Below are 23,541 nucleotides of genomic sequence, written 5' to 3' on the forward strand. Positions count from 1 at the left end.
ATTTATTCAATTTATATAACATGGGGAAATGGAAAGCAATCACACTGATCTCTATCGTCCATAGCTATTTCTTGCAGAATCAGTATCATCTATGTAAGAACACCATGGGAAGACTAATTCACTAGTCTCCTTCAGAAAAACAATATACTGAATACAACCTTTTTAAAGCTGTACTTTAGTTCTTTAGGAGGCTGAATTCAGCAGTATTTGTAACAAATAGTCTCCAAACTTTGAAGATAAAGCAAACAACTTGTTTCAGATTAAGTACTCCTTTCTTACCATGTGTTTTACCAAAAATAATCCTAAAGAAATCAACTATACCTGACTCATTTACATTATTTTATTATTACATTATTACTTGAATACATTATTTAGGTCAATAATATCTGAACATTGTGAATAGAGGCTAGCAGAGGCCTCCAAGAGTATTTGTTTACCAGGAAATTTAACAACAGACACGCTCCTAACTCCTACCCTTCCCGGCAGTGTTACGATGGTATGATTTGCTGTGGCTTGGTAGAGGTGAAAAATGTCTCCTGTAACTGTAAATGCACAATGGTCTTTAGAGAGGCACATGTGAAGAATTTGTACTCGATCTGTGTACTAGGGAATTTGAACTGGACCTGTGTATCCAACGATGTATTTAGCCTTCAAGTGCCTGAGACTGGCATACAAAATGAGTGCTATTTGGGAGGGAGGAAGAGAAACCATAACTGTACAATAAGCACATAATACCTTGATCATGTACAAAGGACCTATCCAAGTCTGGGCTCTGGTGCATCTAGTCTGCATCTATTTTGCTTTAGCATGTTAAAAAAAGTCAAGATGGAGAAAGATTCCACTTAATGTTTCAGGATGTAGTCCATAATTTGGAGAATATCAAAATTACATTATTAATCCTATATATCCAGCAGATGGCACCATTGTGCAATTTTTAAAAAAATGTTCTTTATGAAATTCCAGATCTGTTTTTAATGATCCAGTCTATATTCCTTTGTTTGTTTGTTTTTTTTAATAACATAAGCTTTAATTCCAAAGTTAATGTTTACTCCAGTTCTTCAGAATAAACTCTGCTGCATCCAATGTGCTGTCTTTCTGTCAACAAAAAACATGAGAGTAATTATTAATTCAGATTCAGTCATGGAAGAATACATCAAAAGACAGGGGAGATACTGGTGGGTTACAGATGGGCAAAAAGGGATGTACTCATGACGTCATGAAGGTAGAGCCTTCAGACGGGCTTTACCTGAATGCCGTCATGAACACGGCCCCCGCACGCCCCAAGCGGGAAGAAGCAACATTAAAAAGGTGCTGCTTTTTTCCGCTTCTTTTTGATTTGCGGCGTACCTGCGCATCTCCGTCTGTAAGCCCCTGCACCGATACGTCAGAATTGCTACGCCGCAAATATAAGTTGCCGGTTTAAAAGCTCCGTGTCAGCTGCGACCCATAATGGGTCGGGGTCCCGGGACATGCGTGGTTTGCAGCCAAGCTTTAATTGCAACGTCCGCTGCCATGGAGCTGTGGAAGCTGAGGCACAGCTGCGGCGCATTTTAAGCCTCGTAACCCTAACCCTAGAGCCACTTGTGCGCATGCATTGCTAGAACCGCGGGAAGTTGTAACTTTTGCCGGCGGATGTTTTGGTTGTAGAAAGTGAAAAGGGAAAGTTTGGGATTTAAAGTGACCCCCTACACACATTCCTGCGCCATTTTCACCTGGGAACGGGCACAGTTTGGCTGCTCCTGGCACAGCTGTGTGGCGGCTCCCCTTTGCCACCAGGCAGGATGGCTCAGCTATCCACCAGCACCCCGAAAAAAGGCAGGGGGACGTTTTGGTCTCATACTGAGACGGCTGACCTCATAGCTATATGGTCCCAGAAACTGGAGTAACTGCAGAAACTGGAGCAGTCCTACCTGAATGCTGACACATATCGAGAAGTGGAAGAAGCCATGAGAGCTGCTGCACCGGTACACCAGAATTGCTACGCCGCTACTTTAAGTTGCCCATTTAAAAGCTCCGTCGCATAGTGAGTTGGGGTCTTGGAACATGCGCAGTTTGCAGTCAGGCTTTAATTGCAATGTCCGCTGCCATGCAGCTGTGGAAGCTGAGGCACAGCTGCGGCGCATTTTAAGCCTCGTAACCCTAACCCTAACCCTAGAGCAACATGTACGCATGTGCTGCTTGGAAAGTTTGGACTTTAAAGTGCACCCCTACACACATTCCTCTGCCATTTTCACCTAACAATAAAAAACGCTAAAACTGTAAATATTGACATATGTACAAAGGAGGTGAGGGGAGATGGCAGGGGGACAGCGGTGGCAGCGGAGACAGCTGTGGCTGCGCATTGCAGATTCAGCAGGAGCGCGGGGACCAAAGGAGAGGAGGCATCTATGATGCTGCTGACACTGGCAAAGTGCAAGCGGACAAGGATGCCAACACCAGCTGATCACCAGCTGGCAGGAGACCACCATTGTTTTAAAGGGGCTTGGGCACTTTAAATGTGCCCATAGGCTTTCTGCCGCCGCTGCTTAGCCCTGCGCAGCTGCGCATTCGCCAGCCGGCAAAGAAAAAAAAAAAGAGACCCCAGAGCTTGAATGTGCCCAAGACCTTTTGATGCCCTCTAAACTTGCCCCCAAAGGCAAAGGGCAACTAGAGAGGGCCTGGGATCAAGGGGCAGGGAGCACTGACAAGGCACTAGGTCCCATGATGACCCATAAAGACATCATTTCGCCTCCCAGGGCATGTGTTCCCTCCCAGCCCTATCTACTCTATTCTACCCTTCCTGTTCTCTCCTCCCACCATGCCTGGCTCACTGGTCCCCAAACCAGCAATCTCCGAACTCTGTCCTCCCAGGCGTTTGGACTTCATCTCCCAGAATCCCCAGCCACCTTGCCCTGTGGTCTGGGATTCTGGGAGATGAAGTCCAAACGCCTGGAAGGACAGAGTTTGGAGATTGCTACCTCACACCACTCCTGCCTAGCTTTAAAGTCACAGGGAAAAAGTTTAAAGGGGCTTGGGTGCTTTAAATGCGCAGACAGGCTTTCTGCCGCCGCTGCTTAGCGCTGCAGCTGCGAAGCTGCGCACCTCTCATGCGGCAAAAGAAAAAAAAATCCGCGGTTTGGGCCGCCCATGAGGAAGCTGCCTCTCTTTTTGCAGCGTCCTCCGAGGCGGCGGTTTGGAAACTCCGGGTCCGAAACGGACCCAGGTGAGGCGTCTTCATTGCCCCCCGTGTGGAAGCTCCAACACCTGCATTCAGCTGAATACACCTCCAAGACGTCTTCTCCTGCCCGTCTGTAACCCGCCACTATTTTGTTGTACTGCACTGGACACCTGGCTGTTTAGGGACTGGGAAAGCATCAGAGGAAGATCAAACAGCTGGCAGCAACTAGAATAAAATTAACATCTGCTTATGCATGGTCAGCTGAACATCATCACTTCTTTTCAGGTCAGTAATTACTACAATCTTTGGAATCACAATGAAATCCCTGGGTTGTTCTATAGTAGTTTCTCATCTTTCCCACAACAGATTTGCAGACATGCTCCATGAGACTGTCAAAGAGCAAAACCCGGTATTTTTAAGCTATCCTATGCAGAAAACTTGTGCAAATGAAAGGCTTTTACAGGCTTGATTTTAGTTTTTCTGATATGATTATTATTCACTCTTATCCGGAAAATTACTTATTATACAGCTCTAGCAAGTCAAGTGTACCTAGTTTAGCATGATTAAAAGCATGAAATGGTGACGTTCTATGCTATAATTAGTACACAAATTTCTGGTCTTTGAGAGAAAATGATAAAAATTAAAAGCAATATCATTTGACCCCAGGAAATTATTATTAGAAGCAATATTAAAATATTATTTTAATTGTTTAAAGGGGGGAAAGGAAAGAAAATGTTCCCATAGCAAAGAAGATCAGAGTTTGGCACGTTACCTTTTGGACTACAGCTCCCCAAATCCTCCAGCCAGCATGGTTACTAGTTCAAGTATTAACTGCTAACACATTAAAACATTTTTAACATTCTGACTGCAGAACTTACTTTGATGAAGCAAAAACGTATGTATTTCTCGAACTGATCTTTTGTTTCTGGGCCACAAAATGAAGTCAGGGGAATAGCTGACAGTTTCTGAAAGAACAAAACATGATTACATGCTTACCTAACATCTCAGTTGTAGTATGTATGCTTTATCAGAAAGGTAAGCTTTTGGATGTTATTTTTCTTTGCTATATGGCCCGCACAGCTACCCCCGGATATATTGTGTGGACATAAAGAGGATTGCACTGTAAATCAATTAACTTGTGAGATTTAAAGCAGTGGTTCCCAATCCCCGCCCCGCCCCGTCAGTTGGACCTTGCTATATTGACACATAAGATGTTCTCTGTGTGTGTATGTGTTCTGTTGCATGTGCATAAATTTTGTGCCAAATTTGGAAAGTAAAAATCAAGTTGCACATAGGTTGCACATTATTTTTGCTCATCATCTATAGAAGAGAAGTGCTTTCTCTGTTATAATTTTATAATGTTCCTCTCTGAATTTGTGCTACCCTAGAAGACCACTTGACTCCAGAGGGTCCAGGTCATGGAATTTGCCTCCATCCTCCTAACAAAGGCTTTGTGAGGAGGAGGGTGGGAAAGCTGCTCTTTAAGCTGTGGCTGTGTCAATCCCAGAGACAGTAGCAACATACTGTCAGGTTTTGGCAAATACCAGACACACATCTGGACTTGTACCTCACTGTGGTAGGAGAAGAATTCTGCAAGGCTAACAGTGTCCATGTAGCATTTATTTTGTGATCAGAGTCCCTCTCCCTCTTTCTGATTAGGGAAGGCTTTTTACAATCTCACTCAATATTGCAATTAAATGCACTAGTTTCAGCAAAAGAGGAGGGAGAAACAACAAATCCTTACCTTAGATTTTATCATCCATTTGACAAATTTATAGTCGTAAGGTTTACCTTGCTCCATGTCAGAAAGATCTACATCTTTAAATGAAATAACCAAAAAGGAAAAAATTAACACAGCTATTTTGATCAGAACAACTTAAAAAAAATATATGAACAATTCTAAGTAACTATTTTTGAAAAGACATTAGCTGGAAGGCATCAGCAACCAGAATCTAAACTGGGAAAGCACACTGTTAGTCTGAAAACTATTGTACTGTAATACCTTGTATTTCTCTTTCTACTGCTCCACAATACTGGCTATATTTCTGGCATATTTCATCTGCCATATCTTTGCCATAGATTAAAAAAATTCACTAACTTAGTGTAGATACATCAACAATCATGAAATAGCCCCCCTCTGGAACAACAGGTTTCAGTCCAACTTCCAGGAGCATTTGGGCCATTCGGTTCCGTTTGCCTTCCAGCTCTCTGGGTAATGAATAAAAGTAACAGTCTGGATCATCCATGCGTTTCAAGTCTATCAAAAGTGCTTGTGCCACAGCCTCCTGAGAATACAAATTATAAAAGAAAAGAAACCACAATGAAACAGCTAGCAAAAAGAAGCAGACACTAAATATGTTGCATAAAGATCAATTTTTAATAAGAAGTACTCCTCTTTCTTAAATCTAATGGTCAATATTTCCATGCAGGTTTGGACTCAAGTGTCCTTGGTCCAAAACACACTGTAGAAATAATCCAGTTTCAGATAGCTTTAACTGCCTTGGGGAATCCTGGGAATTGTAGTTTATTGTGGCATCAGAGCTCTCTGATAGAAAAGGCTAAATGTCTCACAAAACTGCAGTTTCCAGAATTCCCTAGCACTGAGCCAGGGCAGTTAAAGCAGTCTCAAACTGGATTATTTCTGCAGTGTGTTTTGGACCCATGTCTACAATTTTCTCTCCTTTAACTACAAAGTTAAGAAATGTCTCCACTGTTTACAAATCTTTGAACATAATCTTATATGGTACATTACAGCTAGAGTAAATCTATTTAAGTACACATACATATCATTTGCTATCTTATCATCCTGCTAAAGAATAAAAAGAATTTCACAGCACATTAGAAATATAACATGCATTGAAAAAGTCAATTTGCATCCACCCTTACGCCTATCTTTTATGTCTCTCGATCACCTGCTAGTAAAAAAAAAATCCACATGGGGAACACTGAAGTGTCAATTCACACTGGGTCCACATACCCATTTTATCCACGATGCCCACTAATACTTCCCCGAGTAACAAATTTCTAATGCTGCCAGCATCTTAAACTGTAACAGATTCTTTGCAAAACATGCAGTTTCCTCTGTATGCATCTGTACCTACCTGTAATGGAGTTGGGCATGTATAGAGTGTATTTTGATGAACGACCTGCAAATGCTTTATCAGATGTTGAGGACCAACAGACCAGCCAAGCTTAAACAAAAAGATGCAAACTGTTGTAAGTACAGTACTGTATATGGGAATTGATTTAAAACGTATAAATTAAAAGCTTAGAAGAACAGAAATAAATCCTAAACTAATATTAAGTCTGCTAATATTAAGTCTGCTATTTCAACACAGTGGGTAAGTTCACTTAAGTTACTAAATTTTAAAAAAAAAGTTTTCTTGCTCATGAATCCATCAGTCATTTGTTGACTACTGACAGACAGGAAGGCAGTTGGGAGGAGGAGGAGGAACAACCACTACCATAACGTCTCTTCCAACGTACAAAAAGTTCCCTGTGTGCCCCCCTAGAAGTGATTACTATTCACTAGAGGCAAACAAATGAATATTTAAGAGGCAGATCTTCATTTTAAAAAGGGAAATTTTGCCATAAAAATGCAGTATTAAGAATTAGAGACTATTTTATAATGCCACTAATGAAAATAACTAAATTATATGTGAAAAGTGAAGATTAGTGCACTCATTTGTTTGTGTGCTTGCATTTTGTACTTCCAGTTTTCACGTGCTAGAAATTACCCAAAACACAAAGTACTGAAGATAAACTCTGCTTCAGTGCAGGGCTAAATCCAAAAGGCCCCACAGTCATGTATATTTGTATTTATATACAATGGATCTTAAAATATATTTGCATACACATACAGCTTTGCCAGTTTTTCTTTCTGGAAGTAATACCTCACAATTTATTCTGCTATATTAGAAGGCCCACAACCATGGCTAGCAGCTTTCCAGTAAGGTTGGGAGGTAGTTGTGGGGATGTGAAGCCCAAAATAGTTTGTAGAAGCCTCCTACTGATTCCTCAAATCCTGACTTTAGTTTCCTACATGTACCATTGTTTCCAACAATAACAGTCTTCTAAGTCACACATAGATGATAAACAAGCATGAGGTCCATGCAGTAAAAATTGTGAAGTCTTATTAAAGGTATCCCTTCGCCCAATCTTATGCAATTCTTTGCCTAATTTCAAAAGCTTTTTGCAACTGAACATTTCAGACATCTGCAATAGTGACCTGGCCCTCCACCAGCAAGTTGTGAAGGAGGGGATGGGTTTGCTTACTTTTGGCTTCTGACAGCTTACTTTTGACTTCTGACAGATTATCCCAAAGTCAGCCCATGGCTTCTTGTTATAAAAATACTACTGGATGATTATTTGAAGAAGGAACAGCAACTGTCAGAAGCTAGGGGGCTGCATTTGCTCCACAGGGGACCTTAGAGGACCAAACCTTTTCTCTGGAAAACAATCATTTAAAAAAAATGTTGCCATGTTTAACAAAAACCTGGGGCCTTGACAGAGCAGTGGTTAAATGCCAGTACTGCAGCCAATATTGCAGCAACAAGGTTGTGAGTTCGATTCCAGGCTCCAGGGTTGACTCAGCCTTCTATCTTTTTGTAGGTCAGTACCCAGCTTGTTGGGGACAATTAGCATATGCATTGCAAACCACTTAGAGACTACTTAGTTCAGTATGAAGCAGTATAAAAATATAAATGCTAAATGCTATTTTAATCCCAAGAGAGGACTTTTTTACAGCAGGAAATCATGTCTGCTTTTTTTAGAAAGTCTTAAATGGGCTTAAAATGGCCTCAGGGGAGGCAGAAACCCCCTTAGGACATGGTGCATTTAGGAGCAATAAACATTTTCTGAACAATTTAAAAAAACAAAATTAAACAAGATTACCACTCAGGAGTCCTGCCCTGGTTTAAAGTGTAAAATTAAACAAATCCAAAGGCTGAATGAAATCTATGGCATTCCAAATTGTTACACACACACACACACACACACACACACACAGTTTCAAGAGCTGCAACTTTCACATGTAATTAAAATCAATCCATGCAAGTGATCTCTTATTGCTCTCTCCTTACCTTCCATCCAGTTACACTATATGTTTTCCCAGCACTTCCTACAGTTACTGTTCTTTCCCACATGCCAGGCAAAGTAGCTGTTAATAAAAAAAATAAAATAAAAAATTAGAAAGGACAGATTTAATTACATCCTACAGAAATATAGGGATGCGGTGGCTCAAGTGGTTAAGACGCTGACTCTGTTGATTGACAGGTTGGCAGTTGGAGGCCCGAGTGCTGCATGATGGGGTGAGCTCCTGTCACTAGTCCCAGCTTCTGCCAACCCTAATTTGAAAGCATGCAAATGCAAGTAAATAAATAGGTACCACTTCAGTGGGAAGATAACAACATTCTCTGCCTAGCTACATGACCACCATAGTAGTAATCGGACAATGCTAGCTATTCGGCTTAGTATCGGAGATGAGCATCGCCCCCTACACTCAGTTACGACTAGACATTCATGTCAAGGGACTGCCTTTACCTTTATGTTACATTTATGAGCACTACTACTGGAATGTGTGCAACCTAATGACATCATAACTTACTAAGTGTTGCTGTGCATACAGAGAAAATGGAGGGAGCCTGACAGGTGAGTGTCTTGCATTCTCATGTTGCTTGTAATGCACAGTTTTTATCCTAATGCAGTGCTGAATGTCATTTAGCAAATATATAGTAAATAAGACCTTATCCAGTAGCGGAGCAAACACCTAACCAGCCCATTTTTAGAAAGCTTTGCTGGAGAATCATTCACAAAATGTATTTAATACAAAACATTTTGCTATGCATTCAGGGAACTGTGGGTACAAACAGTATGTGTATTCCAAACAATAATACTAGCAACTGACAGACAAGTATCAATAGCAAATTACACAACTATAAACACTTAAAAAGATCAGGATGGAGTCTTTTTCATGTGGACAGTACATTTAAAATGAAAAGGAGTATTGCCCTGTGATGAACACATTTTATTACGCTATAGTTGGGCTGAATGTTTTGTTGTATAGAAGCACATTAATTAGGACAACATACCAATATTTGTATAAACCAAACTGGCTCTGTGTCTGTGGAAAGGCCAGGGGAGTCCTCAAAATAAGCAGCCTTTAAATCTGTCAGTGGAACTCTAATCATTAGTTGCATGAAGCCTCCATTTCACACAAACCAGATAAGAGAAATGATGAAGTGTTCTACACCAGAGGGAACTGTCTAGGTGACAGCACAAAGTCTTTGCTGATTTTACAATATATCACTGGCAACTCCTGTTAGATAAGTATTAAAGAACCACCACCAGATGCTGTAAATTGATGTAATACCCATTTTGCATTTTTCATGAGAGATGTGTCACTTGAGATGATGGAATTGGTGAAGCTTAATACAACACCTGCTGCTAAGGATAGGATTTGTGTTCTCTTCCTTGCATCTTCCTTATATACAAATTATACAAGCTGGAGGAAAAAAAAGGCTTGGTAGGGAGCTTAGCTGATAAAAAACTGTCACTTGCATGTAGGTCTTACAGTTTGTGGAACTGCAATAAAAGATTGGAAAACTCTTCCGTAGAATGTGCTTCAGAACACACAATCAAATAAATACCTTTAGTTAATAATCATTCATGAGAAAGCTATGGCTATCATTGGAGTTTGTGCACACTATTTGATGCATAATAAAAACATCTTTCACCTGTGAACAATGTATTACTACCAAATCAGAAAATAATGGAGCCAATTAAATAATCATATATTTTTGTTTCCTCCAAGCCTTGCTGGAACAGTTATTAGGGCATCCTGAGTATTCACATAGATGTATACTTGCCCCTCCATATTTGCAGCTTTGACTTTTACAGATTTAGTTATTCACGGATTAGAGGTAGAAGGCAGTAGGAAAAGAGGAAGACCAAATTCCAGATGGATAGACTAAATGAAGGAAGTCACAGTCCTGAGCTTGCAGGACCTAAGCATGGCAGTTGATGACAGAGTGACTTGAAGGTCTCTCATTCACAGAGGGTCACCATGAGTCAAAGTCAACTTGCCTTCTACCTTTCCAAGCATTATTGTCTTTTCTAGGGAGTCATGTCTTCGCATGATATGGCCTAAGTACAACAGTCTCGGTTTATTCATGTTGGCTTTTAGGGAGAGTTAAACTTTGATTTTCTCTTGTTCATGTTCGAGGGAGTAAAACTTTTTAAAGGATCAGAATTAAGAAAGTTGCAAATTAAGAGATAACTGAAATTACATGTTTTAATAAATTAAGATATACTTATTTTTCTGAATTATACCTATTTTATTTAAAAAAAACTATTTTAAAAAATTACAGAATACCTCATGAAAATTAAATACCATATATACTCATGCATACGTTTTTTAAAAGCCTGCCAAAAAAATCAACCCAAAAAACATGGACAACTTACAGACGGGTCAATGATAGAATAGGGATGCAGTGCAACAAATGATAAGAGGCAAAGGCAAGAAACCCCTCTTGGCGTGGCAGGGACTAGAAGCAGCACTCCCATCCCATTACTTCTCCCTTGATCAAACTTGAGAAAGGCAGCCCTCCTTCCTTCTTCCCTCATCTAAGCCACAGCAGCATTCAGAAGTAATGGGAAGAGGCAGCCATTTTTAATAGAAGCATACCATATAGGCCTCATGAGGCTTGGCAGTCTCTAGAGAGGCTTATTCACTATACCCCATTAAAAATGGGTGCCATAGTCTCACTTCGGGCTCGCACACATTGTGCCCTGAATCTTCAAGCAGCTACACAGGCTGGGTGGGAGGAAACCATCAACTGAGGAAACTATCAAGCAGGCAGAGACAGTAAATTACGAGCAGCTAGAAAACATCCTAGCCTGTGGGAGTCCATTAGGAGAACATTAGTCAAAGCAGTCCAAGGGAGACAACAAGAATTGTCAACACAACCCAAGGGTTGAAAAAGCTGGAAAGTCCAAAGTATGATGTACAGGAGTCTAGAAACAAGCATCAGGGACAGGAATGGTGGCCAGGAAACAGACAAGTTGCTCACTCACCTTAGGCAGACTCAGCTCTTAAATGGGCTGATACTAGCTGGTCCTAACTAAAGCTTCCCTGTTGCTGCTTGGCCCACAGCCTGGCTGAGCGTCTTTATTGTATCCTTTTGTCCCTCCTCCTTGACTGTGGGCTTAGGACCCCAGCTGTGTCCTCTGCCTCATCAGCAGGCGAGTCTTGCCTTTGTACTTGGGTTTCCCCTCCAGAACACACTGTGCAATTTCAAGTTATACAGTACCTATTTTTATGTGTTTATTGCCAGTATATACTAGCCACTCATAGACCTCATCACTGATGCACAAGGTGTCATACTTAATACAGAGATCAGCAATTAACTGGAGTTCTTCTTTTGTATAGACCTAGAAAAATGGAGAAGGAGACAGTGTGTTGATCAGTATATTCTGAATCAGTACTTTTATTATAATTAGCAGACAGATTAAGAAACTGAAATCTCACCTTTCCTATAGGATTATGAGGAGTATTCAGTATAATAGCTTTTGTCTTGGAATTAAATTTACTTGCAAGTTCAGTGGGATCTAAGACCCAATCTGCACTAGATGCAACATCTCCAGCTGCAGTTTTCTGGGATATATAAAAAAAAATATTTAGCTGAAATACACTATTCTTAAGTTTCATTTGTTGTAAGAAATACTGTGTTATACAGAACATAAGAGTAAACTGGCCACTCTGATTGCTAACAAAATGAAAACTAGCATTATCATTACTTATTACTAATCATCTCCCAATCACAAACCTCTGGAAACTGTCTCTGTACCTATGCTGGATCCAGCTAATAAAATCAAATAAATATTAAAGATTTAAATGCCACATGTAGCCATTACTATGTGAGTATTTCTTAATAGTTAATGTCATTTTTGCTTCTACTCTAATAATCTTTCTGTTAATACACAATGAATATTCTGGCATTTCTGAGTATTGTTGCTGAAAGACTTCTCTCACCAATCTTTTAGTATGTTGACAGTTGAGTCAGATAAACTAGACACATTAGGATGGCAGGAGATATGCAGGAAATAGGGAATGCATGAGGCCAAGACAGACACAGATTTATTTGCTTCATGCTAAACTATGATGTAGCCACATGGCATGTGAACACAGTCAACAAGTTCTTAAGACTTCAAGCTACAGAATAGAGGGAATTGTCATTATCATCACTTCCCTTTTCTTTAAGATCCATTTTTAATATTTTCATAAATTCTATAACATAATTTATTTATAATTCTGTGATCTAAATGTGTTGTGTTAAATTCCAAAGCGCCATCTCTTTATATGCTTCTATAATATAACTCAAACTTTTGGGTGGCACACCTTTCCTTCTGTTATTAATTTCCTGAGTGAACATATTCTATTTTTCACTGAACTCCCATAATGTATGAAAGGAAAAAGAAGAACTGAATAAATACAGTTGTAAATCAGCATTCCCTTAATTTCTGTCTTTAAAAAATTGAATATTATATTGCAAACATACTCACATATCTCAAGGGTATAAAAACAGGTCTTCCTCCTGCCATCCTCACCATGGGCTCATAACAGTCAAAGAAGGGTTCTATTATTATCACCTAAAATGTAAGTAAGTTATATGTATAAGATTTTTTTTTTAAATTATGTATCTGCTTTCTTCAGAAACAGAAACAGCATTCAATCTGACAGAGTAAAAATTGTAATAACCTCTGTGTTTCTTCCAGCATAAAAAGGAGAGGGAAGAAGGAACGCAGCAACACCTTAAGACTAATAGGTTTTTTTTATTTTAGTATGGACTTTTGTGGACATAAATGGACTTTGTCAGATGCAGTACAAAGTGATATTAAGGCCTCAGGTATAAAAGCATATTTATACAGTTGTGGAAGAGGGATAGATGGTAATAGGATCCTATTAAATTCTGTCCCACTCCCACAACAATATAAATATGCTTTATATCTAAGGCTTTAATATCGTTCTGCCCTACATCTGAAGAAGCGGGTTTATATCCCCAAAAGTTCATGTTAAAATAAAAACCAGTTAGTATTAAACATGATACCAGATTCCCTTTTTTCATCTCCCTCCCTTCCTCCTTTGTAAGTAAAAATTGTATGTATCTAGGAAAGCACACAACATTCAAAGTAGCACAGTCTGAGTCAGCAAAGTGTGGCTAGTATTTCAGTCAGTAAATATTCTCAGGACTTTCCCTGATAATGTTATAATACCAGAAAAATATGTCAAAACATAGAAAACAGTGCAGTATGGAAGAGATTAGAGTACAGTGATTGCATTCTGTATGTTGAAGATAATAGAAAAGAACTAACGATTTATGAAAATCAGAACAGAATAGAACATTGAAAGAGTAAGAAAGCAAAATACAGAAGAAATTGTAATTACTATTTCATTACCAATTTAATCCCAAACAAGGTGGTTTTGTTTTGTTTTAGAACTTATCCCATCCTTAATATGAATAAAGTTATCATTTTTACAAAGATTGTGAGAGATCTGCTTTACTTACTTATATAATCTCATGAAAAAGCATGAAGTCAAAACATTTTTTTAAAAAAAATTAAAGTGAACAGGCCTCAGCAATCATTTTTGCCCAAATAACCATCACTGTCAGTGGCACAAAGACAATTTATGAGTATTAAATAGTTGGAAGAAATCAATGTTAGGAATACAAGTGCTTTTTAAAAAATGGCCTTATTTTTGTACCTTCAGAACTCAGTAATTAATGTGCATTAATTAAACAGTTGAGGCTTTTTCTATCACTTTTTGCTAGCATTTACCAGTAGGCACTTAGAAAGAGCGCCAAGGTTGCTGTGTGTTTATAATAAAATTTATACATGGGTAACGTATTAAATAATTATCTGCATTTCGGGATACATCATATTGCATACTTACTTCGTCATCTACTTCAATGAGTCCTTGCACTGCACTAAAAAGAGATCCATACCCTCCTACTGTTACCAGGATGTCAGTGTAGGGGTCAATCTTTTTTCCACAGACTTTTTCATACACTTGAGACAAGGCTTTCACCAACAGTGGATGTCCCTGTATACATTTTTCACATGAAAGTAAAAAATGCAGTTAAGTTTATGTACCACTTCAAGACAACCAACACAAACACAAAATAAAATATTGTATCACAGACCAGCTACATGTGCTATGGCTAACATAAAAACCACACAGTAGCCAAATTATATATTGTTAGAACAGTATGTGTAAGAATATGGTTCAGTTTCAAGTAAAGGCTGCTTACAGAGAAGCAACTACACTCAGTTGAACACAACAAATTCTCCTTCTCCTCCTCCTCTTCCGTCTAGGGAACAATTCACAAGGAATCTCTTCAGTACTGCTAATATTCCACTAAACAGAAGTCTTTGTCCAAGATCACAAGCTGTGATTTGTACCCAGTTAGTTGGTAAGATTAAAATCTTTGACCCTCTGCTCCTCTTAAGAGACAGAGAGAATATTAACAATCTGGAGGCAAAAAGGTTCATAAAGCTTACATTTTGCATTATATCCCAGAAGCAAGGAATATTGAAATTCATGGGTCACTTATATTCCAAATCAGTAATACTAATATCAGAAACAAAGATGACCTTATAGCACTACAGTACCTTCTGTTTTAGTCTCTGCCATTCCCATATGATCTACAGCATGGGAGTTCTGCTGCACTCTGACCTCCTATTCTGCTCACCACACAATAATGCCCTTCTAACGATGACTGCCTAAATAAATATACAATTAGATTGTGGACTTTCAACCATGCATTCAGGCATAGTAAGCCTGAAAAGCCAAGGAGTTACAGTCAATGAGGAAACAAGAACTTGAATGTAAGCCAAGAAAATGAAGAGGATGCAGGGCGGATGGGAGCAGCAACAAGTTTGCAAATATCTGCTCAAGCTGCCTGAGTTGTGTAAAAAATTGTACTATTATGGACTCCTTGCAAAAATCTGTACATCTTAAAATTATAAAAATGAAAATTTAAGAAAGCTAAATAAATGGTTGAATAAACATTACAATTTGGATCAAATTACTATTGTTCAGTTTCACTTCCAGATTTAAAATGATGTTAACATGCATAAAGGAAAATTCTGTATCAATAATGATATACAGTAATTTCTTTGTAGCAACAGGTAGTACAGATGTACTGCAAGTAGTGAAATCATGTCCATATTAATTTCTTTTTTCTATGTGACTCTCTTATTAGTCATATAAACACATTACAAACACATTACAATGATGTTTTATCATTATCTTGAGAAAGCATGAATAATGCCATGTTTAAACTTGAAGAGAGCCAAATAAATATTCCTGTTCAGCTAAGAAATTCTTTGGATAACTTTAGCCAAGTCTATAACATAGCTAACCATGGGACCACACCAATCCAGACCAGATCAGCCCAACCTATTTTACTATACTGAGAGAAAAAATTAGCTAGTAATTGTCATTACAAAGACAAGTCACAGCGAGCCATAAGTTTGAAAGCTCCCCAGTAATGCTGCATGGAGGAGATTGGAAGCTTCTGTGTCTGATTTTAACCATAACATTATATCCCGAAGGAACAATCATATTTCATCCAGAAGTTCTAATAAATTACATATTCTGTTTACCTAGCTCTGTGTATTGGAGCACATTTACATTGACTATTGTATGGAGTTTTATGGTCCCTGTCTATGGAGGAGAATGAACAGCATGAGAATTAGTTTGGCTGTGCAACAGATTTAAAGGAATACCTTAAAGAGTTTCATGCATGCAATATACTCACAAAGCCACGTGTGTACTGATTCAGCCTGTCCACTGATGATGCTTTTGCTAATTCTTCCTTTACATAGTTAGGAGGAGATATATCAGGAAGACCTTGTCCAAGATTAACAATGGAGGGATCTGCAGCTACTTTTGTAAATTCCACCCTAGGAAAAGAAGGAATTAGTGAAATAATATTTCAGATAAAATTATAAGGAATAATAAAGTTGGCCCTCAGTATCCGCAGACTTGCCATCCACAGATCTGAGCATCTGCGGACAGCAAGCCCACATTGTCCCAATGGCGGCACATGCACAAGGCCACACCAACATTAGGAACAGCCCCTGCTGTCCTGTGGTGGCACATGCACGCAGCGGAGCTGTCACTAAATTCCCTTGTCCCCAATGGTGGCGCAGCCACATGCACGCACTACCACAGAACAACAGGGCTGTTCTTAATGGTGGCATGGCTGTATACACACATCATTATTGGGGACAACGCAGGCTTGAGCATCCGCGGATTTTGGTGTCCATGGGGGGAGAGGGGGTCCAAAACCGATCCCCCGAGGGCTAACTGTTTTTCAGATCTATGTTAATTCAAATCGCTCAAAGGTTTGATCAGACATTCCACAGTCCTAATTGTCAAGACACTCCCAAGAAGACAAAACATTAAGAAACTTACTGATGATCCCAGCTGGAAGAACTAATTATTTTGAGAGTTACATTTTAAAGTCAACAGCCCTGTGTTGCTTTCTCCTCTCCCACACAAAACCAGAATGACTTTTACCCACAGTTCATTGATTAAAATTGGTCCACATCATTTAATCATTATCACTATCAAACTTTGGAGACGTACTGCTGACCCAGAAGCTAAAGAATGATCAGCTTGAAATGAGAAAGGGAAGGGGACATTTTATTTATGACAGGGAAAATGGGAAGAAAAGGGCTACAGGCCATGCTCAATCTCTTAAACAAAAGAGCCACTGACTGAAAGACAGAGAAAGAATGTACATTCAAATCTGTCCAGTTCCTAAACTCTACCATCATTCATTTTATATGTTGATGGCTTAAAACAGTGACTTCACAAGTAACTAAATATAAAACTGCAACCATCATGCCATGGAATGCAGTCACAATAGGTATGACTGGAGCCCTTTACACAAAGTAATCCACTACTACACACTCCCGTTCAATAACTCCTGTTTCAAAGCCACAAGCCACTGTCTGAATTCTGGAGTTTTTTAAAAGCAGTCTGGGGCTCTTTGAAAGGAAGAATATTCCAAAACAGAAACTAATAAAAAAATGTTAGAGAGTATGTAGATTTAGCACAAAGTTATTGGTAAATATATAAATAAAAGACAATGAGCAAAATTAGATTACCATTCTTCAAATACTAAAGAGTAAGATTCATCGTTTGTTCAGAACATTAGTGTAATTACACACAACAAAAATTAAAACTTGAAAATTATTTTCATGCCAAAGGTGGCCTATTTCTTGGAACTGCATTTGGTTTATATTCTTTAACCTACTCACTCAGCCACAGACTTGATCTTGACTAGCTGGGAATGGAATTCATGTCTTTCAGTACCTCCACTGATTATTTTGATGTAACAGTTTTATTTTGCACATACAGATACATATATGGGTAGAATGCACTAGAAACATACAAACTATAAGGTTACCCTAGAAACTTGGTCAGAATGAGAAAAAAGTTCCCAACTCTTTAACTACTGCTATATTAACAAGAGCAGCATGCTATGCAAAAATTAGTGATGTGATACATTTGTCTCCATAGTATGAAAACCTTTACTTAGTGATTTCACCACAACAAGGTGATATTAAAGCCACAAAACCAGACTGGCTCAGTTTCCCCCACATTCATGCAATTAAAAGCATACAACTTGATCTTTATAAAAATGTGCACATATTTTCACTATTTATTGGTTCATTCTTTTTAATTATTACTTACCACACATTGCTATCAAGTCCTTCAATGCGTTTTGCATTTTTGAGTTTGGTCATGGTCTATATACAAAAATCAAAGACACAGAACTCATCAACACTGCATAACACGGTTCATAAAGCAATACTTCCTTTAAGTACACATCTGACAAACATAACAGAAAAAGTCTAAAGAGTCATTTCTATTCAAGTGCAATATATAAAAGAAAAGAATATACCATAAATGCTTAATTGTATGCAATCTTTCACCATTCATTTTAAAATAAGTAAGTGGGTAACTACTTCAAGGCAGTTGCATAGTCAAAATAACTCACAGAGCTAGGCTGCAAAAGATTTAAGGGATTTTGGGCTTCAGCTCCCAGAATCCCAGCCAATTGGCCAATATGGCTAAAGCTTCTGGGACCTGAAGTCCAAAATCTCTTAAAAGGTACAGTTTGGGGACCACTGATCTATATGAACAGAAAGTAGATATCCTACAATCACCAAGTGATACAACTACAATGCAGATAAAAGAAATCACTCTCCAAATACCCTCTTCTTGTACTGTGTTTGTTACATATATGTACTAGAAAATGTTTCTCAACCACTGGCCACAGATACTTCACATCAATCTTAGATTAATCACATCTTTAGTGGAAAGCAGTTTAAAAGTAACTTGCTACTTTTAATTAGTTCTTCTCCCCTAAAACTAAAATACACTACATTACAGTAAGATTATAATATAATATTAGTGGGAATAAGTTGATTCCTTTTGAAATTTAATGTAACTTTAATTTTTTTTTTTTAATGCTATGGGAATGGTCTCATTAGATGGCGGTGGATGAAAATCCCATGGTTCAGTTTCTGGCTTGTTCTGTGTCTTCAACTGCTACCTTGCCCATTGTTTCTCTATAGCATTCAGATGGAAATACTTTATTTTTGACAAAAGGCAAAATACAGAATTGTTTTTAAAAAGCTGTAACTATAATATACATATACACTAGCATCTACTTTGGAGGCTTTTGAACTGCAACATAATTATTTTAATTTTTAACATCTTGTGGAAAGGCAGAGTAGATGTTAAATAGATATACCTGTATAACAAAATGTATCAAGTCAAATACAATACTAAAAAAGCTCAGTAGTCCTTGAAGCTAAATAAATGCAAGGGCCGGTAATTCCTGTCAAGCAAGTTAGTTACTCATGGGAACAAACAGATGGAAAAGCATAACAGAACTGTTATATTCCATTCATATTGCCGCAAGTGTAGCAAATCTGGAGAGGTGCACTGGTCTATTAGTAATATGTTAATTATTTCATATGTTAATTATTTCAGTCTTTGATCAATGTCAACAATATCCTATCTATGCTGCTATATATATATAATGTTTATATGATATGCTGGAATATAAATGTTTCTAACTGGATGTAAGGTAATTTTTCTAAACATTTTATTATTTTATGCTGGCTGTATGCCATAATAATAAATTTGCTTTAAATTCGCTATACATCAGATCTATGCCAAAAAGAATAAAAGCAAGTGGAAGAGAAGCCTGTATTCTGCTCACACTGCACAGAGTGAATTAATGTTAATGAATTTTGCCATGCTAAGAAGCCAAACAAACAAATGCCTCGGACAAAACTAGATATCCAAATTCTGAATAACTGCCTCTGGTGACTTCAAAATAAATATAATGAGATGCATGTGAAACTGAATAATTTATAGACATGTGAAATACATACTGTACAGGTTGAATACCTGGAGCTTCTCAAAGAATAAGTAAACTTCAGTAGCGATGTTCTAATGCCAAGGTAGTGGAAGCACTGCTGCACAACGTACATACCTGCATAACAATACGTTTTTAAGGATAAAACAGTATCAGTGCAGAACACGGTAATTATTTTATGTGATCCACAGTCGTGGATGGATAGAGAGATAATGAATTTATAGACAGCAAACTATTCGGAATGGAGAGACGCCAAAAAGATGGCAAAGAGCTCCAAAGAGAACCCTGCAATGAGTGAATGGGCAACAAAACACACAAGAAATTTCAGGGTAAATAAGTGTGTATGGAATATGTTACAGAGGGACATCTGAACCACACAGAAGTTTGAAAAGGTCTGAACTACCATGACTGTTCAGGAAAGAGATCTAGAGGTCACAGCGCTTAGCCTACTGAAACCATCTATTAAGTAGATTGTTGTTAGGAATAATGGTAACAAGGTTTAAAAATAAAAAGGTCTATATTGTTATAATACCATTATTTAAAATGAAGGTAATAAATCAACAGCACTACTGCTATCCTTGAAATATTAATTTATTGTGGTATTCTGTGTGGCTAACAATAACAAAAAAAAAATGATACGTAAAACAGATAAATAAAAAATCAAATGGTAATGAAAATATTGTGTAGTGTTCTCCTGTACTTCAGTTCCCCAAAAGTATTATCAAAGTACTAGAGAAGGTACAGTCCAGGAGATGGAACATCTTCCCTTTAAAGAAAGGTTACAAAATTTAAAGGTTTGATAGCTGAGAAGGAATCAAAACAGAACTATACAAGATTGTAGAGGGAGTAAATAGAGCAGCCCTCCATCTTTCCCACAAGCATTACAGAATCATCCAGTTAAATTGATTGGGAATATATTCAAGGCAGGCATAATAAAGGTTTTGTAAAATGAGTTAACTTGTGGATTTCCAAACCAGAACATCTAGGGCTGGCTAGATCTTAGATGGATTTGTGCAGATTCTTTAACTATATGAATCTGACTATTGTTATTGAAAGACTCGACAAGACAGAGAACCTGCCTTATTAGAGGCAATGCACCTCTGATTGCTGGATATACTGTAGGAGGTGAAGATTAGGGCATAGCTACTACAGTACTGTATATGAGATTTCCTAGGTGCCTGGCTAGCAATTGTCAGAAACAAAACTCTTGAATAGAGGATCTCTCCAATTCGGAACAGCTATATTTAGGTTTTGTACAAAGCAATTTTAATACGACAATTAAAGTTATTATAAGAAAAGGTTCCAGAGCCTACATTTTACTTGTCATTTTGGGGAATTTTCAATGTCTGATGAATGACAAAGATGCAAAAATATATAATCCTGCTGCATCTACTCTGCTGCTTGGCTCAGCAGATACACAAATATGTGTGACAGATATTATTTTCGGGGCAGGATTGGGAATTAAGTGGGTGCATGTGAGCTTAACCCACAAAATTGTTATGTCTGAGATTGTAGGTATTCCAGTTCACTTTTCCAGTTCAAAATCAAGACGTGCCCCCAAACTTTTGATGCACGTGCTTAATTGCTTTTGCCAATGCATCTGAGGAAGTAGACTGAAGCCTAGGAAATGCTGCCAACCTCTTTCTTTCAGTGAGTCCCATAAATCAGAAAGGACTACACACCACCACAAGGCACCAAAAGTGGTGTCACAATTACAAAAGTGGTGTCAAACGGGATTATTTTTATTTCTCCAGGCATGACGACCCTATCAAGGGACAGGTTGAGGCTGAGAGAGTGTGACTTGCTCAAGGTCAACTAGTGGGGTTCTAAGTAAGGCCCCATTATCCCATGGCTGTGTTCACAGTGGAGAAATAACCCGGTTTGGTCCGCTTTAAATGTGTCCTGGCTCAAGGCTATGGAATTCTGGGAGTTGGGAGTTTGTTGTGGGCCCCACAACAAATTCCAACTCCCAGAATGCCATAGCCTTGAGCCAGGACACTTAGAGCGGGACCAAACCGGGTTATTTCTCTAGTGTGGACGCAGCCACCCTCCTCCAAGGCGCCCCTCGGGCGCCATTTCCCCCTCCTCCGCCAGTGAGGGAGACCTCTGCTCCCCAAACTCTAGAAGAGGCTTTGCCAAGGAGACCAGGCCTCTGGAAGGCAACCTCAGCCCCAGCCACTCGCCGACCTTACCTCTCTCCCTCCTTCTTTCCCAGCGGAGGTGGCGCCTCCTTTTTCTCCTTCCTCGGCGATACACGTGACGGCCCGTCCTGACGTGACTGCGGAACACGTGTTAAGACTCAAGCCTCTGCTGGAAGGAAGCCCAGTGTAGTTCACCCCCTTCAATCTCTCCATGGTGGTGTATGGTAGTTTTGGGCTCGGCCATGATGGAAGCCCACTAAGGAGGAGGAGAGTTAAGCCTACGAAAGCTCCTGTTGCCAGTTTCTTCCTTTGAGTGAGTCTCAAAGGTGCTACAAGAAGATCTCTCCACCTTATTATTATTACTATTATTATTATATCCAGCTGCATCTGAGGAAGTAGACTTTAGTCTAGAAAAGCTCATGCTGCAACTTCTTTCCTTCAATGAGTCTCAAAGGTGCAACAAGGACTCTCTCAGCAGCCCAGAGTGGCCAGGTGTCCTCCTTTTCCAGGACATGATCCACACTTTTAAATCATAAGTTTTATATTTAGTTATTGTCCTATGTCTTGTGATATAAATATTGCATAGAGATGCAGCTCACTATGTGCATTTTATGTAATGCTCGTGTTTTAACTATGTTGTAACCTGCCTTGAGCCATGAGGAGAGGAGGCAGGTAATAAATCAATCAATAAATTTATTTTTACCCCTCCGTTTGGTCTGGATCTAGGCGTCTTACAACCCATGGTAAGACATAACAATACAACATAAGCTTCTACATCCCCTCCCGTCCCTCCCTCTCCCTCAACAAACAATACCAACATAATAATTACTAAAATAAGATACCATACAATCATTAAAACACATTAGAGACCAGAGACAGGAGAACAGGATTACATGGGGACCAACAGAATGGTCCCCGTCAGCGTTGTGACCGACTGAGTTATTCTGGGAAGGTATTATTATTACTACTGTATTATTATTATTATTATTATTATTATTATTACATTTCAGCCTTCTGTCCTGGAGGGATTCCAAAATGACCTCCATTTTGAGCCTAACTAAGAAGCACAAGTTTACACTTGTCTGAGTGTTTTGAGCCCGTATTTGGTAATGTCCAACATTTTTCTTGAGTGTCCTGTGTTTTGCGGTGCCTTGTCACCCTCCTGTCTCAGCCTCAGAGAAAGGCAAGGGCAAAACCCACCCTAAATAAATTCTGTCAAGAAAACTCTGGGATAGGTTCACTTTAGAGTGGTCAAATGGCTTGAAGGCACACCACAACAACCACACCAGTAGTTCATACATTCACTAAACGGGTAGCATAGCTTCTTTTAGTTTACCACATGGGAGGGGTCCCATGCAAAAATGGGATTTAAAGTGGGAAAAAAACCCTCAAAAAGTGATTTATTATCAGACGACAGCCAGGTTAACCCAACATTAACCCGAACAGATAGTAAAAAAGACACACAAAAGCGTAATTGATTTTCAGATGACATTGCTGTTAAGGTGCATTAACACAACATTAGCCCACTAGAAAGCAGACAAAACATGATTCTTTTCACTTCTAGAAGATCCCGAAAGTAAAACTACTTTCTAGCCGATTTAATGCTGCATTAACCCTGATGTGTCTGAAAACCAATTGCGCTTGTGCATGTCTTCTTAAGTTTTTTTCAGGTTTTAAATCCCATTTCTGCACAGGATGCCTCCCCTCTGATAAACTCCCTAGAAAGGTCCTGTGTGAGAGTCCAGATTGAAGACCAGATTGAAAACTGAACATGGCT

The 23,541-nt window shown here is 38.8% G+C and overlaps 1 protein-coding gene across 3 annotated transcripts; it reads right to left on the reverse strand.

The window, feature by feature from the left end:
* Positions 1–325: 325 nt before the first annotated feature.
* On the reverse strand, positions 326–22,048 carry KYAT3 (kynurenine aminotransferase 3). 3 transcript variants are annotated; one of them, XM_042464917.1, is made up of 14 exons: positions 21,816–22,046; positions 19,640–19,740; positions 17,925–17,980; positions 15,979–16,123; positions 14,109–14,258; positions 12,719–12,805; positions 11,685–11,810; positions 11,467–11,587; positions 8,239–8,315; positions 6,259–6,348; positions 5,256–5,442; positions 4,902–4,975; positions 4,036–4,122; positions 326–1,095 (listed from the first exon to the last, which is right to left on the reverse strand). In XM_042464917.1, exons 2-14 carry the CDS (start codon positions 19,736–19,738, stop codon positions 1,039–1,041), a joined length of 1,356 nt encoding a protein of 451 aa, XP_042320851.1. In that variant the 5' UTR covers positions 19,739–19,740; positions 21,816–22,046; the 3' UTR covers positions 326–1,038. The 3 variants fall into 3 exon arrangements, 2 of the variants coding, with proteins under 2 accessions (XP_042320851.1, XP_042320852.1); XM_042464918.1 differs by having other exon boundaries at positions 19,656–19,740; positions 21,816–22,045; XR_006103663.1 differs by lacking the exon at positions 326–1,095 and having other exon boundaries at positions 4,107–4,122; positions 5,160–5,442; positions 21,816–22,048.
* Between the last annotated feature and the right edge of the window lie 1,493 nt (positions 22,049–23,541).

Source organism: Sceloporus undulatus, chromosome 4, assembly GCF_019175285.1.
Source record: "Sceloporus undulatus isolate JIND9_A2432 ecotype Alabama chromosome 4, SceUnd_v1.1, whole genome shotgun sequence".
NCBI classification, from domain to species: Eukaryota; Metazoa; Chordata; class Lepidosauria; order Squamata; family Phrynosomatidae; genus Sceloporus; species Sceloporus undulatus.